This window comes from Coloeus monedula (genome assembly GCF_965178545.1).
Source record: "Coloeus monedula genome assembly, chromosome: 5".
NCBI classification, from domain to species: Eukaryota; Metazoa; Chordata; class Aves; order Passeriformes; family Corvidae; genus Coloeus; species Coloeus monedula.
In genome coordinates, this window is record NC_138785.1 from 1,588,775 (window position 1) to 1,604,157 (window position 15,383).

Genomic DNA, 15,383 nt, shown 5'->3' on the forward strand with positions numbered 1-15,383 from the left:
CATCCCCCCGCTCCCTGAGCTTAGTCTTATGTTAGGGGGATGGGAAGAGAAAGACTTGGGAAAGCGGAAACAATGAGAGTGCAAGATCTCACTTTGGTTTTTCCAGCTCTGCCTGTTCATATCCCCCAGGACTTAGCCTGGTATCGGATGGCAGCACTGGCCTGGGAGTCCCCGATCCTGTTTTGCAATTCTCCAGTGTCAGCCAGCAGCTCGGGCCTTCCTGTAAGCGCAGCGATGGTCACAGGGAAGGAATGTTCCCCCAGCCGCATGGGGAAAGGTCACCGCGGGCAAAGGGGACGCCGGGGCCGGGCGAGCAGCGTGCTGCTCCCGCCCCTTGCTGATGAGGGCAATGCTCATCAGCACAGAGACAAAAACAGGCTGGTTCATGGGGGAAATTGAAAAAAAAAAAATGGTTCAAGAGGTTAAATATTTTGGGCAAGGCCCCGCTTCCTTTTGCAGGGCAGTTCTGGGAGCAGATGCCATACCCAGGCAAAGTCCAGGAGGATGTGTGCATGTTTCATGGCTCTCTTAGCTGGAGGATGTTTGCTGCTGAATCTGCTCCCAAAAACATTTGTGTGTCCCTTAACGTGGTGCCTGGGACAGAGATTTTGGCCAGTTGCTGCTGCTCGGAGCAGCTCTTGGGCTGAGCAGCATTGTTGTGACTCCCTTCCCTTCCCTTCCTCCCCTGTGCCTGCCAACAAACCTCTCCCCTGGATGCAACTCGGAAGGAAAGCTGTGAAAGCTGTGACTCGCGGTGGCTGCGGTGGCCACAGCGGGATTAACATCCAACATTAAGGGCTTAACTCATCCCTGTCAGCCGGGGGTTTCAAATAACTGCCGTGCCTCTTCCTTCCACCCTGGAGCTTGTAGCTTTTTTAATCCTGTCCTTTACACCCCGTTTTCCAGGCTGCCTTTGCTAAGCTGGAGCTTGCTCCTGGCACTTTGTTTTTGAAGCCTGGCCTCTTGGCTGAAGCTCCTGGGGGTGATGGTTACATTTGTCGGGGTGGGAGCAGAGCAGAGAAAGGAGGAGGAATTTCTAGGTTGGGCTTACAAGCCTGAGTTTTTCAAAATTCCCAGCGTGTTAAAAAAAATACAGAGCTAATCTGGCCCTTTGTCTCTAGGTTACGTTTGCCCCAGCCGAGGCTGAGCTCATGGAAAATTGCATCCTAGCTCCTGTGCTCCCTGCCAAGATTAGTAGGTTTAAAAACTAACCGATAACATCTTTGTAAACTTGGAGTAATTTCTTTAAAGCCTGCTGATCCTTCCAGCGTGGATTTTGGAGCTTTCCTAGATATCCAAGAGAGCCAAACAGGACAATGGCATCTACCCTGAAAAATCACCCAGGAGCCTCACAATGCTTTCAACTATTCCCGAGGGAGGAAAGAGGCTGATGTTCACCAAGGCCCTGAGGGGTGTGTTGGGATCCTTCTCCCTGTTCCTAACCAGATAGCCGGCACACAACAACGCTCTGCGCGTAACTTATAATAATCACCGGTTTTATTTTTAAAAAATTACAATAGAAAAGTACCTTTAAACATATTTCCAAAAGCAGAGTAGACAATGTGGAAGCTTCTCTCCTCTCCATGAGACAAAGTACAGGAAATAGTTTGCTAAAAGAGTTAGTCCGTCGCTTGGGAACGCTGGTATCGTTCCTTTTAGAGCCGCTCTGAGGTTTGTCTTGGATTTGATTTCTTCTCACATCACTTTTATCAGTCCCATTTTTTACAGAAGACCCCAACGGGACAGTTTCTGATTGTGAAAAATCCCATTTTCTCATCCCCCTGTCCCACCCTGACTGCCAGAATCTCAGCCATCTTATTTTGGCCCACCCACAGGACAAGAGGAAAGAGAAAGGAAAAGGTGATGTTTAACGAGGCCACGAACAGCTGGGAAAAACCGGCTATGGCGAGGCCTGGGCAGCAGCTGAGCTCAGTGTTCCCTGCAGCTGGAATGGAGACAGGGGGAAAGGCAATGGAAGGAGAAGTTCTGCGCCTCCCTTTGCAAGAAACTGAAACCTAATAGAGGTCTGGGGTCAGTTTGCTCTGTTCTTTTTCCAAATTCCTCCTGGAGCAAGGAGAACTCATATGTCAAGCAGTCTCTCTACTGGTACTCTATGTCTGTAGAGGATGTTGGCAGCCTCCCTTTCTCATCTTTGCACATGGAAACGTGGGAATGCCATGCAGGGAGCAGCCAGACCAGCGTAACGTTGGCACTAAAACCCCAGGCCAGGCCAGGCCAGGCTAGTGCATAATGGGAAGCCCCTCAGGACTTGTGTCCAACCTCGAGGAAGCTGGCAAACCAAGGATTTGTCAGTATGTTCTTTCATACAGCAGTTTACGTTGCCTGTAACAGCTTGAAGCAGTCATGGCAGGAGGAGGAGGAGGAGGAGGCAAATTGTCACCTTGCTACATGTGTGGGCTGTCCGCCCATCCCTGATCCGAGCCGTTGTACCCCACGGAAGCTTTGCACAGCAGCTATGAACGCAGCCCCAAGGTAAAAAAACACCGGAAGAAAGTTCCTGATTGTCCTGCCTGCTTGTCATTTGGTGCAACTGGGAAGAGAACAGTAATACTGTAGTATTTGCAGACGCCTTGCCAGCGCGGCCAGAGCACAATTCCTGTGCCAGAGGGAGCACAATTCCTATAAACCCACATCGTGTGTGTCGACATCCTCACACGTGAACATCGTGCCTTTGACATGCAGCTGATGGGCCCAGGGGATAATAAGACTCTTCTGTATGCATCTCAAAAGTCAAGCACAAAACCTGTGGTCCGACCCGGTGTAAGATTGTCCTCCTGAGGAGCTTTGGTACAAAAATACTTGCTCTTGTTTTGGTTTTTTTTTTTCCTTTGTTTTTTCTTTTTTTTGTAGTCTGCTTTCCTATGGTTCCGTTTGAAAAGCCTTTTCAAACACTACAACAATGCCTGTCAAACCATGCTTTCGGGAGTAACACACTCTTCCTTACAAATATACAGTGTACAAGAGGAAAATATTATTACTAGGTATGTTTTTCTTTTTTCTTCTAGGAGAGCAGATGTGTGATAGAGGCTGTGGGAAAGTCTTGGAGGAATCCAAACTTGTGTGAGGTTTTTTTCAAGCCTGAAACAACAAAGAGAGGTGTTTAAAAAAAAAAAAAAGCAGCTGTGATGGAGGAAAAAGGGCTGTGGTTAACATCTCTTCCTTAGTGGAAGGAAGGAAGGTAGGAGAGAGGGAGGCTTGTTTTGGATATCCACATCAGGGCCATGCTCTAAGGACAGTTAATTAGCAGGAAAAGGGCAAGGTGGGAAATGCCTGCGAGCAGAGACGGTTGCATCCCAGGCATTAAGAACCCCACTGATCCCACTTTGTTCCTCCCATTGGCTGTAGCCCCTGGGGTTTGAGCTGGGAAGCTGGGAGTTAAGTTCGAGTTGAATTTTGCACTTAAGTGGAATTCAGTCTCTGTTGATCCAAGGCAGGAAGCAAGGACGGAGATGAGATTAGCGGGGGTAATTCAAAGCCGAGAGGCATTCCTTGGCTGTGGAAACTCTCACCCCAGATAACAGGGATAAAGGCGGGAATGGCAGAGCCATGTTTCTGCAGGGCAGCAGCTGGAGCAGCCCCAGGGTCGTGCCAACCTCGGGACCTATTCCCTGCGTATTCGTTCAGGGATATTGTGTTGGCTTCCCCGCTCCTCTGCCTCCTTCCCAAAGCAGCCAAGTCCACGGGGTTGCGTCCTTACCAGCACACTGAAGTCCTGTGGAGAGCACATCAACCCAGTAGCCGCCTTGGAAGACTCCATTAATACCCACAAGACTGACTGTAGGCCACCATCACACACCTGAGACCTGTGGGAGGACGCAGCGGAGAGTGAGGGACGCTGGCACTGGGGACTGAGGTCAGTGTGCTGTGGGGAGGGGTGATTGCACAGTGACCGGAGTCAGCACTTCCTGAGGGGACAGTTTGCAGGTTAGCGGTGTTCAGCCAAAGATGGGGCTTGGTGATCTCAGAGGTCTTCTCCAACCTAACTGATTCTGTGATTAGCCCCGCCCTGATGGGCTCCAGGCAGCAAATACAGACAGAGCCAGGCCCTCAGCCAAACCCTCACTGCGCTGTGCCCTTCCCAGCTGGAGGAGCCTGGAAGGGAGACAGGAGGTCTCTGACCCTCCATCCTCGCCACCCACTGTGGCTCCTGGGCTGGTGGACCTGTTTCAAGGGATTCATCTCCCCTTCCAAAACATATCTCTGCTTACATTTTATCTGGAAACACTGGCGTGTTGCATATTTTGGAAGAACCATTGGTTCCCAAAGCCCTGCTGCTCCCTATTTTTATCTGCTGGGCCTAAAATAGTCAGTGAATTCTTTATGGATCCAAGTCTGCGGCCGGCTGCAGCCAGGGCTGGGCCTCCTGCCCTCCCGGCTGAGTGACCTCGCGGCCACAGCACAAGGCCACAGATGCCAGGCAGATGGGCAGAGCAGTCACGTGTGCACATGGCAGCTGATGCCAGAGCTTTGGATCCACTGGCGTTTCTCCACAGGTGGGTGTGAAAACAGGAGGCTTCCCAGCAGGGATGGTTCCCAGCTAGGATGGTCCAGGCAGGCTGGGATTGCAGGGCAAGCGGTGCTCAGTGTCCACCAAGGCTCTTTTCCCTCTTCCATTTGAGTCCCCTTTGTTTATTTATCCACAAAGGCCAGAGTTATTTGCAGAGCATGTCTTGCAAGGCTTTTTCCATCCAAAGAGGTCCGAGATGGAATGGGATTGGTCCTTCCCTCCTGCTGGGCAGCCGGGTGCTCAGTAGGGCTGTGCTTCTTGTTTTGGCAGCCCCACCACCCTGGGCTGCCTGGATAGCTTTCCTTAAGGTTTAATGAGGTGATTGTGTCGGGGCTGCCTTCTTTTCCATCACAACACCCCCCTCTGGCATGGTGCCTTTCCCTCCTGCCCCAGGACACGTAGCAAAGTGTTGGGGTGAGTCGTGGCAGGGACATCCCCTTCTGGGGACAAGGAGAGACTTTGGGTGTCTGCTGAAAGGTGGCCACCCACCCTGAGCTGCTAGAAACCCCGGGAGTCACAGAGGGGGAAGCCCAGGGTAAAGGTGGAGGTGGCCCCCAGCCAGCACAGAAGGATGGGAGCGGGACAGTGGCACTCACCCGGCATTCAGCAGAACTGACGGGACTTCCAGCCCTGAGAACCAGCCTCGGAGGGAGGGAGCCAGCGCATCTGCAAAGACAAGGGGGACACAAGGTGAGAAGGGGGTGGCTGCCCACCCTGGCAAGATCAGGCCTCGTCTGGGCTCCCTTTTCCTGGCTTTTCCCAGGCACAGGGCAGAGGGCGGTTGGAACACCAGCAGTACAGCCATCCCAGCGCCAATTCCAGCAGTAACACTGGGGCTGAGCACAGCCCTGGGCATCGCTGCTTCCAGCAGGATGGAGCTGGGACAGCAGCACCATGGTCCCACTGAGCAGGAGTGAGCTCATCCTTCTTAGCTCCTGCAAAGCCCACTTGAAACAGGGCGGAAAATATCAGATGCCAAAATTTGGTGTGCAGGCACTCGGTGCTCTGCCAGGTAACTCCCAAGCCATCCCCCCCATCCATCCTGCAGTTCCTGGTCCCAGTGCTGTCTGCAGGATCCAGCAAAGCAGCTCCAGTTTGGATGGTGGCACCTGTCTCCAATGCCCCACCACCAAACCCACAACACCAGCACCTGCACAGGAGGATGGGAAGGTGCCACCACCACCCTCCCCACCATGCTGATATTTCACATCAGATAATACTGCTTTTGTCTAACATCAGGTCTCAGCCTGGGTTTTCCCAAAGGACCCTCAGAGCTTCCGTACGCTGCTGTTTCCTTGTCTGTGTGCTTCCCCGAGCAGGGCAGGTGCTGCCTGTTAGCAGTTATTTGACAAGGCAAGTACGTAGCTGCAATAATATTTACCAACGCTCTTCCTATGAACAGCAGGGCCCAAAAAGCTGGAGTTTCATCCAAAGGCTGCGCATGGTTTGTGCACTGAGCACTTTTCCTCACCCTCCTGCTCAAACCAGCCCCTGGCTGCTCCAGCTCCCAGTGATGGTGGCTCTGGACAACCTGGCTCAATCCCGGCGGGCCAAAAAGCCTTTGGAATGCAGTTTATCTGGCATCTCTCTTTCCATGCTCTTGTTTCCTCCTGTTCACCACTGAGCTGGAGCCGGCAGCAAGGAGCAAAAGCTGGGATGATGTCCAGTACGGATGCTGAAGAGGTAGCTTCCCTTTCCTCCCTTGTGGCAGGGGTCCCTTCCCAGCACCCCCATGATGCTGCAAGGCTGGCACTGCAAAGAAATCCTCTTCCTCCGCCATTTCCACTTCTCCTCCTCTTTCCCCTGCTCCTCTCCCAGGCAGATGGTTAATTTTTAACAGCCACATGCTGCCTTCGGGGGCCACCGGCAGTGGCAGCCGGCAGAAAGCACTTGTGACAAGGCAGCACCTCGTCAATAAAAGATGGATCCTCCATTTGCGCTTCGCTTCCCTCTGCTCCCCGTGAGAGCTGCTTGGCTTCGCACCCCATTAACAGCAGGCCACATCCCAGCGATGGTCCAGGGGCAGCCAGGGGTTCTGGAGCCCTCATCTCACACTGGCAGCCAGATGGGTGGTTCGGGGCCACGAGCACTGGGGATGGTCCAGACCCTGAGAGCATCCCCATCCCTCCCTCCTCCCTCCCCACCTGCCCTACCATGGGCACCAGTGAAAGTAGGAAGGCAGAGAGAGGTGTCTGGGGAAAGGCAGGACCCCTGCCAGCGTTCAGCTCCATTTGGGAGCCTTCCCTAAATCTCGGGGAGCGGGGAGTGAGTGCCTGTTAGCCGGGCAGAGTTAGTGGTGCGGTGAGCACCGAGGGGAAGGGGGTCTGGGGTGGGCGGGAGGGTGAGCGGTGGTGGCGGATGGGTCGGAATTACCTGGGCGTGCAGCGAAGCAGGATAGGTGAAAGCAGGAGGAGGTAGAGCAGGTGCTAGTTCCGCTGGGTACAGAGGGTATGGCCCCCACACTTCAGGGCTACTGGGGTAAAGTGCAGGCACTGTGAGCTCATCTGCAAGAGAAGAAGAGGGAGAGTTAATGGTGACCACAGGGCTGCGACCCTCGCTGCCTCCTTCCTTCTCCCCCCAGGCAGGAGCAGAGCTGCCCCTGGAAATGTGTGAGATGCCACCACCAAGAGCCGACCCGCAAAGCCAACACGGAACTCGCCCACTGGGATAACACAGGGTGAGCAATGCTATGGGGCTGGGAGCATTGCTGAGGGAGCCAGGGCTGGGCTCATTGTCTCCAAGAGGTTTAGTAATCCCAGGGATCCAGCAGAGGAGAGCGTGCAGCTCATGCCTATGTGCAACACCCGAGGTGAGGAACCGGTGTCTGCGCGAGAGAAGCTCTTCCAGAAGCAGAAACTGCACTCGTGGCAGGACATTGCCAAGGTTTCTGCTGAGACCTCATCCTGCTCCCAGGCACCATGCCAGGCTTGCTGTCACCTGTCCCAGGTCCTCTCCAGCACCAGCAGCTGCCTTTGGGAACCCCCAGCATGTGCCACCACACAGCAAGCAGGTACCACTGCTTCCAGTTGGACCCGGTATTCCCCTTTGCCACCCCCTCACAGTATTCCTGCTCCTTCCAGCATCCATAGGCCTGGCATGCTACATCCACCCATGATCTGTGCATGACATCACATTCCCAGAATAAGGTGTTCTCCCAAGGATGGGGGCAACCCCAGGTGCCTGCCAACCCAAACCCTGCTGGCAGTGCAGGAGGTACTCACAGGGCTCCCGGGCGATGAACTGAGGTACGGCGGTGGGGAGAGGGGTGCTGGGATTTGGGGTGCCCACCAGCTTGTTCTTGGCCATCTTGGTGTTGGCCTTGGCAAACTCCAGCCGCAGCGTCTGGGGGATCTCGGGGTCGAAGCGGATGCCCTGCGGGAAGGAAAGAGGGAAGGAGGCACGGCGGGTGGGCGAGCACCGCCGCGTGCCGGCCCCGCAGCAAAAATAACTCCTCGTTATTTATGGGTTTTTTCAACTTCCAGCCCTGAAATGAGCTAATTTGCCGGGCCCCAAGGCAGCTCACATTCCTCCGGCATCTTTAGCATCGGCACCATATTTGGCAGTCGGCATCCCACAAGGCCGAGCTCTTATCCAGAGGGATTAGCGGAGCCAAAAAAAAAGTTTTACATTGAAAATGAAGACAAGGAAAAAAAACAACCCCAAACCAAAATGCAGGGAGAGCTGGGGAGGAATTAGAGAACCGGCTCCACACCGTTCTGCTTGTGACTATTTTCAGGTACCTTCACAGAGTTGCTAAAAGAAAGTGAAATTTGCCATGGGGCCAGCTGGCATGGGAGGTGCACATCCCTGGGGTGAAGGAATTCAGAGAGTATCTGGGGACACAGAAACAAGGCGGAAAGGGAGAAATGGAGTGGCTGGGCCAGGCACACTCACGTTCAGCGCGTTCTTTGCTGCCTCCGCCTCGGAGCGGCTGTCAAAGCTGACGAAGCCCACGGGCTGTGGAGGAGGGACAGGAGGCGTCAGTCAGGCTGGTGGGGAGCAGAGGGGGGAGCCCCTCACCCCAGGGAATGGTGGTACCAGGGAATGGTGGGATGGTTGCCCCATTTGGAGCGGCTCCTACCTGCTTGGATGTGAGTTTGATGAGAGACCCTTCGTACCCCTGCAAGGAAAGGATAAAAAAGGGTGTTTGGTGGAGATCCCCACAATTAAATAATTATTAATAATTATTAATAATTAATTAATTCAGTAATAATAATTAATAATAATTAATTCAGTAATAACTGAATTAACTGACTGAATAAGACTTTCTGAGGAGAACCAGTGGGCTCCCAGATCCCAGCAAGTGGTTTGGGGCCATGAGACTGGGGCAGTGCCAGCCCCATGCTTTCAGCCTCCCTTTCCCTCCCCAGTTCAATACCTTAAAGGGCCTGAAGAGCAGGTAAAGTTCCCGGGGCTTGATGTCCAGAGGCAACCCACTGACAAAGAGTGTCCTCACCTGGAAAAGAAGAAAGGAGGTTCCTGGGGACCCTCTCTCATCCCTAACTTGATGATATACCACGCTTCCCACAGCCAGAGGGACAATGCCAGCTCAAGGGGAACCTGCTGGGCAGACAAAAGCCTTAAGCCACGCTTGAGTGATGCTGAGTTTTTGGGATGGGTGTCCCCATCCTTCAGGTGGTCATAGAGGAAGCTGCTAAGGCACCATGGAAAGGTAACAGAGACCTGTCCTCACCCCACCAAGTGCTCTCCAGGACAAAAAACTCGCAGAATCCCAGCACCTTCCTACCCCGGCAAACAGGATTTCTCACTCTCGGACTCCACAGACAATGCCTATTGTCTCAGTTTAATTGCAGCAGCTCATTAAGGACTGGGAGAAGCAAACTGCCAACTCTTCCTCCTGGAGGAATGGCCCTGGCTTGGAGGGGGTTGGATTTAAGCAGCTTGTCCCTGGTTTGTAAAAGCCACCTTTTAAAGGGGTTTTAACCCTTTCTGGGTGTATCTAATGTTTGTCATAGTGCTGCATTCTCAAACTTGGTGTGTTTGGGAGAAATCCTGCTCCCACCATCCTGAGGGGGAATGTGGAGTTCCTCAGGGATGGGCAAACCCCGTGCGGGAATGGTTTTGCTTTACAACCAGCTCGTAGCTAGGAGAGCAGGGCGGGGAAGTGACCCTGCTGTTCCTCTCCTCATCCCCAAAATCTCATCCAAACACTTTGGGCTGGAGGAGGGGAAAACTTCAGTGTATTTTATTTAATTTTTTTGGCCAGGCACCCTGCCTGCCCCATTCCCTGGGAAAGAGACATGGGAAACAGCCAGAAACAGCCAGCCCAGGCCTATTCTTTTGCTGACATTTCTTCTTTCTCTTGCAGATAAGCTATCTCCCCCATCTCCCGGCCTGGGAGCAGCAAACATTCCTGCTTTGTGGAACAAAACCTCTGGCTGACCTATATCCATTAAATAACAAAAGGTACTCGAGCTGTTTGCACATAGCCCTTGTGTCAACAGCCCTGGTGATACCCATCCTGGGTACCAGCATTATCATCACCATCAGCATCCCTGCGGGTACCAGCATCCAGGCTGGATGGGATCAGCGGAGCAGGGATGTCCTCACACCTTCCTGAGGCAGTGCTGCAGGTAGGCACAGCCTGGGAGCATGTCCCCTCTACTGGGACCATCCCCAGTGGGCTGGAAGCCCCCCAGAGCGCCTTAGGAGACCCCTCCCAGTCTTCTGCCTGTCTCCTGAGACCGGGAGTGATGAAGCATCCCACAGTGATCAGTGCTGCTCCATCCCCCAGTAGAGACACTGCCCGAATTTCTCCTGGTAGGGGCTGGGGAGGGATTCACCTGGAGGATCTCCCCTTGTGTGCAAGAAATTCAACTTAAGAAAGCAAACTTCTCCTTTGCTCAGGGAAAAAATATTCCCTTTCAGCCAGGTCTGCCTGAGCACGGCTGCTATCCAGGGAATTGGCTCTCCAGACACATCCACCTTCCCAGGTGGGTTTGCATCCCAAGGAGGCCGAGCATCCCTGCATGGTGTCTCCTGTCATCATCCCTGGAGCCATCCCTGGCTTCCTGCCTCTCTTCTCCCTGGGGAGCTTCAGGAAACACCAGAGGCGCTGGCGACTGCTCCGCTTGGGGGGGAATTGGGAAAACCTGCTGCCAGTTTGCCGCATCCCTGAAATCCAAACCCTACATGCCCAAGCCCGCCAGACCATTTATCTCCAAAGCAACATGGAAGAGAGACAGGAGAGATGAAAGATCCCAAGGAACCCTCCAAAATTCAGCCCCACAGAGGAAGGGCTTCTCTAATGACTTTGTTTTCTTTGCAAGTTCAAACGCGGGTCGGCCAAGTTTGAATCTGTAAGATTATACAGCGGCAAGAGGGAGAAGGGCTCTGAAGGATCCCCCAGCTGGATTCCAGCCCCAAAAGGGTGTTTGGGGCCTGGGACAGGGGGATGGATATGAGCTCCTGGGTGCTCCCCATTTGCACCCTGCAAATGTACCCAGCCGCAGGGATGTTTGAGTAGGTCCTACATAAACAGCATCCTTTTGCTGGGTAACAAGCAGGTGGGACTGGCAGAGCAAGGGAGCATCCTTGGGGATAATCCCAGCAGGCTGGGCAGATATCCTTTTGCCAAGGGAAAAATTCTAGGCAGAAATATTACTCCTGCCCTTAAATGGAAGGGGAGCTTTGGCCCGCAGGGAGGTGCTCGAGGTTTTCTTGTGCTGAGAGATCCCAGGGATTCAGTCCCCATCCTCTACCAGAAACACTCCTAGGGCAAAACCCTGCCCTGAAGCAGGAAAAAAAAAAAAAAAAAGCCTTATCAGAGAAGTTGCCAGGCAGCAGGGAAGTATATGTTCTTCCATAGGGAAGAATTACTCTTTCTGGAAAGTGGATCAGGCATGGCACCTGCTCCCAAAGGAGTCCTGGGACGGAGCCAGACCTACAGCTCTTGAGCAAGGATTAAAGGGCGCTGGAGCATGGGATTCCCCCAGCCCAAACCCCACGGTCTTTTTGGACAGCCTGAGCAGCTTAATTTCAGTTCTGCTGTACAAACATTTTTCAGTTTCTTTTTGGTGGAGCATTTCTTCATTTCTCCTTCTTAAAATTTGGGGTGAAACCAAAGATGTTTTTTAAGTCAGGAGGAGCTCAAAGGTAACCACCTCGACTTCCTTCCATGGGGATGACAGCTATAGGACTGCTCTAAGTCCCTTTCCACAGTCCTCCTCTGCTCCTGCTTCTGTACCCCACAGCTCCCAGATTTGCCAGAGCTGCTGAATCCCACCAGTGTTGCCTCACTCCTGGTTTGTCCCCGCAGGAATTCTGTTGTCCCTGCAGGAATTCTGCTCTTCATCTCTGCTACTCTCCTCTTCCTCAGAAATCATCCCCCTTCTGGCCTGTCCCTCTCACCTTTGCATCCTACCATCCCATTCTGTTGTCCCCGAATTTCTGTGTCCCGTCTTGGGCCAGTTTAAGGGATGCTGGAAAGGGTCTATGGGGATTTGCTGGGATGGTCAGGGCTGACGACATGCAAGGAGAGGGAAAGATCTGGGCCAGGAGGTGACTGGGGTCTCCAGAGCATGGATCAAGGCTGACCCCAGCATGGAGAGGTCCGTGGAGTGCCAGCAGCCCTCCTCTTCCTCTTCCTCACGTGAAGCTACAAGCCAGGTTTGTCTCCCGAAGGTAAGGAGGCACCAGGGAGGCATTTGCCTGGCTTAGACCCCCATCAGATGGTGGTGCCCACAGGGACACCAGGTGCCCCAGCGGCCGTGCCCTGCCGGCATGGTCCTGGTCCTGGTCCCGGTCCCGGTCCCGGTCCCCTGCCCAAACCACCCCCGGTAAACGTTAACAGGCCGTGGGGAGGCGGGAGGCGTCCGGGTGATTCATCCACGAGGCATTTAATCGCCTCCTTCAGCCCAGCTCCCGTCCCTCGTCCGTCCGTCCGCCCCTTCCAGCGGGGCTCGCTTTAATTCTCCACCAGCCGATTATCCGCCTGACTGCCCGCCGCCGGGGAGGGACCGGATCCCGGCGGGAGCTGAAGGGCCATGGCACGGGACTGCCATCGAGCCGTGGAACAGGGCGAGCAGGGCTTCCCCTCCCATTCCCGGCAAAGCGGGGTGCTGCCTCCCCCGCGCGGGGTGCATTTCCGCCCCGCCGGGATTAGTCCTGGCATAAATAGTCTCTTGGCTAATGGAGCGTCTTCCTCGGCTGGGTTTAGATTCCCGGGCTGTGTGTACGCATGCCTTCAGCCCGCAAAACTCCCCGACATAAACAAGGCTGAGGCCGCGGGATGCCGGTTCCTCCGCCCGGGGCATGCGGGAGGACCGGGAAAAATCTCCGGCCTCGCCACCCGTAGCCGCTTCTCTGGAGAGTCACGGTTCTCTCACGTCCGGTGAAGGACAGGAGAGGAACAGCCCTTGGGGAAAAGCGAGTCCAGAGCTGCCGGGGCTGGAACGAGGAAGCGGCAGAGGAAAAGGCAGTGAGCAGCCAAGGGAGCAGATGGGAGATTGCAACAGAGCGGAGGAGCGGCGGGATCAGGCAGGGGTCACACACGGCCGTGTCCCGCCTGCAGCTTGCTCCCAAACCCTCCGGACCCCACGCTTCAAGGAGGAAAGGAAGCAGGAGCGCGGGGGGATGCAACACAGGGGCCACGGGGGCAAATTTTATCCATTCGCTGGGCACATCCCCCCCAGAAACCATCCCTGGGGTCCCCTCCCCATGACACAGTTCCCCCGGGATGAGGGATCTGGCATGGGACGGGGACGAGGGCCAGGAGCCGGGCTCTCCGCAGCCACTCCGCTACCAAATAAGGCCTCCGCCGAGCCTTTTACATGCCGTTCTCGCCCGGCCCAAGTGACGTGACCGCCTTCCCAAATTGTTCTGGCTCCTCCGTGGGGAAGCCCCTGGCCCACCGCTCCCCTGCACGGGGGGGGGTCCTTTCCGGGGGGACAGAGGAAAGGCACGGGGAGGCCACCCGGGGTGCCAGGAGCAGGCAGGAAGAGCGGGGCTGAAGTGGAGGCTTTTCCCACCTGGCAGCACCCTGCCTGACCTCCCCGGGATGGGGGTTGCTTCTCCCTCTTTACAAAAGGAACAGGAGGCTGGAGGGCAAGCCCTGGGACGGGGGAGGTGGGACACAGTAGCTGGACAACCCCATTCCCCTGCGCTTGAACAAACAGACAGCACCGGCTCCTCCAGCCTGGGCTGGAAAAACTCCTGCAGGGAAAATACCTGCCTGGCACCAGAGGAGCCCAGCTTGCAGGCATGAGTGGCCATCGCCCTCCTCCTGTGTCCGCGGCACCGTGGGTGTCCCTGGCACGTCCCAGCCGTTCCCTCCGGAGGCTCCCCATGTCCAGCATCACCGGGTCAGGGGCTCCCCAAGGGTCAGCAGCGCAGCAGCCAGCCCCAGGCCCTCCGGGTCCAACCGGGAGCAGAGCGAGGGCTGCCCTTTGCCAGCACGGTACAGGCCATGCTTTTGGAAAAGGCAGCAGGCCTCCATGGATGTCACCCACTGCCATGCCCAGCCGAGCCACAGCTGCAGTATTATCTCCCACACACCCCGCAAGACCACCAGTGAAAAAAACTCCCCGTTATTTAGGAAACTTCGGGAAGTTTGAAGCCAGAACCACCTCTGGAATAAGCAAATGAAGGCAGGCGACAGCGGGCGATGGAGCTGCAGTGGCCACCGACCAGGGACCCCAGCAAGGAGCCAGCAGGGACCTGCCAGAGCAGCCCAGCGGGTGGAGGGTGAGGAGGAAGAGGAGGTCTCAGATAGGAATCTTCCCGCTCTCGCCCTCACAAAGTCCAAATTCCCATCTCAAGGTCACGGGCAAAACCAGGAACTTTGCGGCTGGAATGAAGAAAACCAGCTCTCACCGTGGCGGGGTGTGGGGTTGGTCTCCCGTGGGGATGGGAGCGTTTCGGACCTCTTTGGGCTGAGACCCATGGGAATGAGATGCGCGGCCGCTGGATGCACGGTACCCACTGGCACCGGCAGCACCAGGCACCGGCACCGGGGGGAGCCGGGTTTACCCCCCACGGCCCCCGGGGAGATCCATGTCTCGAGTGGGGCTCCCCGCGCCCTCAGGTTCCCTCCGGCGCGGCGGAGGGGCGTGTGCGGGACGCCCCGGGGCGATGCGGGTGGTGAATGGGGCGTCCCCGGGAACGGGGATGTGCTCCCGCCGCTCGTCCATGTCCCCCCCGCCGCAGCGCCGGGTACCGGGAGCCGCGGAAGCCGACGGGACCCCCCCGGCGCGGACCCCCCCATCCCGCGTGGGTGCGTGGGCACTCGCGGAGCGCAGCCCCCGGGAATCGCGGGTGGGGAGGGGGATGCCGGACCCCCCCCCGCCCCAAATCCCCCGTGTGTGTCCCCTCGGTACCTCCTCCTCGGGCAGGCTGGTGTCGGCGGGGCCGCCCTCCCTGTCGGCGGGGACGCTGCTCATGGTGCGACCGGCCAGGCTCCTCGTCCCGCCGGCGGCAGCCGCGTCCGGGCGGGCGGCGCTGGAGGCTGGTCCCGGAGACGGCGGGGGGGTCGGGGCGGGGCGGCGCGGCCGGGGAGGGACGGGGCGGGGGCGCGGCGGAGCGGCAGGGACGGACCGGGGCGCGGGGGGATGGAGGAGCGCAGGGTCGGGGATACGGGAGGTGGGCGAGGGGACGCGTGGCTGCGGGGTTGGGAACGCGGGACACAGAGCTGGGGAGATGGGACAGTGCCGGGAACATAAGACACAAGGCTGGGGACACAGGACAGAAGGCACAGGACACAGAGTTGGATATACGGGACAATGCTGGAGACACAGAACGCAGTCTAGGACATGGGGTTGGGGATACCGGATACAAGGCTGGGGACACAGAGGACAAGGATAGGCAGATGGACCCAGTCTCAGGGACATGGGACACA

General features: G+C 56.2%; 2 protein-coding genes and 1 long non-coding RNA gene across 3 annotated transcripts in view; 2 read left to right on the forward strand and 1 right to left on the reverse strand.

Moving 5' to 3' along the window:
- GTF2E2 (general transcription factor IIE subunit 2) overlaps positions 1 to 1,946 on the forward strand; it is a 28,325-nt gene extending 26,379 nt beyond the window's left edge. Inside the window, exon 9 of the transcript XR_014226421.1 lies at positions 1,836 to 1,946. The gene's annotated coding sequence lies outside the window, so the exon portion shown is untranslated. The remainder of the gene's footprint in view (positions 1 to 1,835) is intronic.
- On the reverse strand, positions 1,470 to 14,969 carry RBPMS (RNA binding protein, mRNA processing factor). The gene is made up of 9 exons (XM_082282216.1): positions 14,866 to 14,969; positions 8,907 to 8,984; positions 8,610 to 8,648; positions 8,423 to 8,485; positions 7,750 to 7,900; positions 6,902 to 7,032; positions 5,125 to 5,194; positions 3,719 to 3,824; positions 1,470 to 3,099 (listed from the first exon to the last, which is right to left on the reverse strand). Exons 1-7 carry the CDS (start codon positions 14,926 to 14,928, stop codon positions 5,132 to 5,134), a joined length of 588 nt encoding a protein of 195 aa, XP_082138342.1. The 5' UTR covers positions 14,929 to 14,969; the 3' UTR covers positions 1,470 to 3,099; positions 3,719 to 3,824; positions 5,125 to 5,131.
- Positions 7,932 to 12,578, forward strand: LOC309573344. The gene is made up of 3 exons (XR_014226424.1): positions 7,932 to 8,264; positions 9,858 to 10,122; positions 10,418 to 12,578. It is a non-coding gene; the product is annotated as an uncharacterized lncRNA (long non-coding RNA).
- Positions 14,970 to 15,383: the final 414 nt, after the last annotated feature.

Bases quoted from the DNA above. Each gene is read 5' to 3' on its own strand.
- RBPMS (XM_082282216.1), bottom strand. From the start codon at position 14,928: ATGAGCAGCGTCCCCGCCGACAGGGAGGGCGGCCCCGCCGACACCAGC. The intron at 7,901-8,422 runs GTGAGTGTGCCT...TCCTTCCCGCAG, and splicing joins CAGCAAAGAACGCGCTGAAC to GGCATCCGCTTCGACCCCGA. The intron at 7,033-7,749 runs GTGAGTACCTCC...CTTCTCTTGCAG, and splicing joins GTTCATCGCCCGGGAGCCCT to ATGAGCTCACAGTGCCTGCA.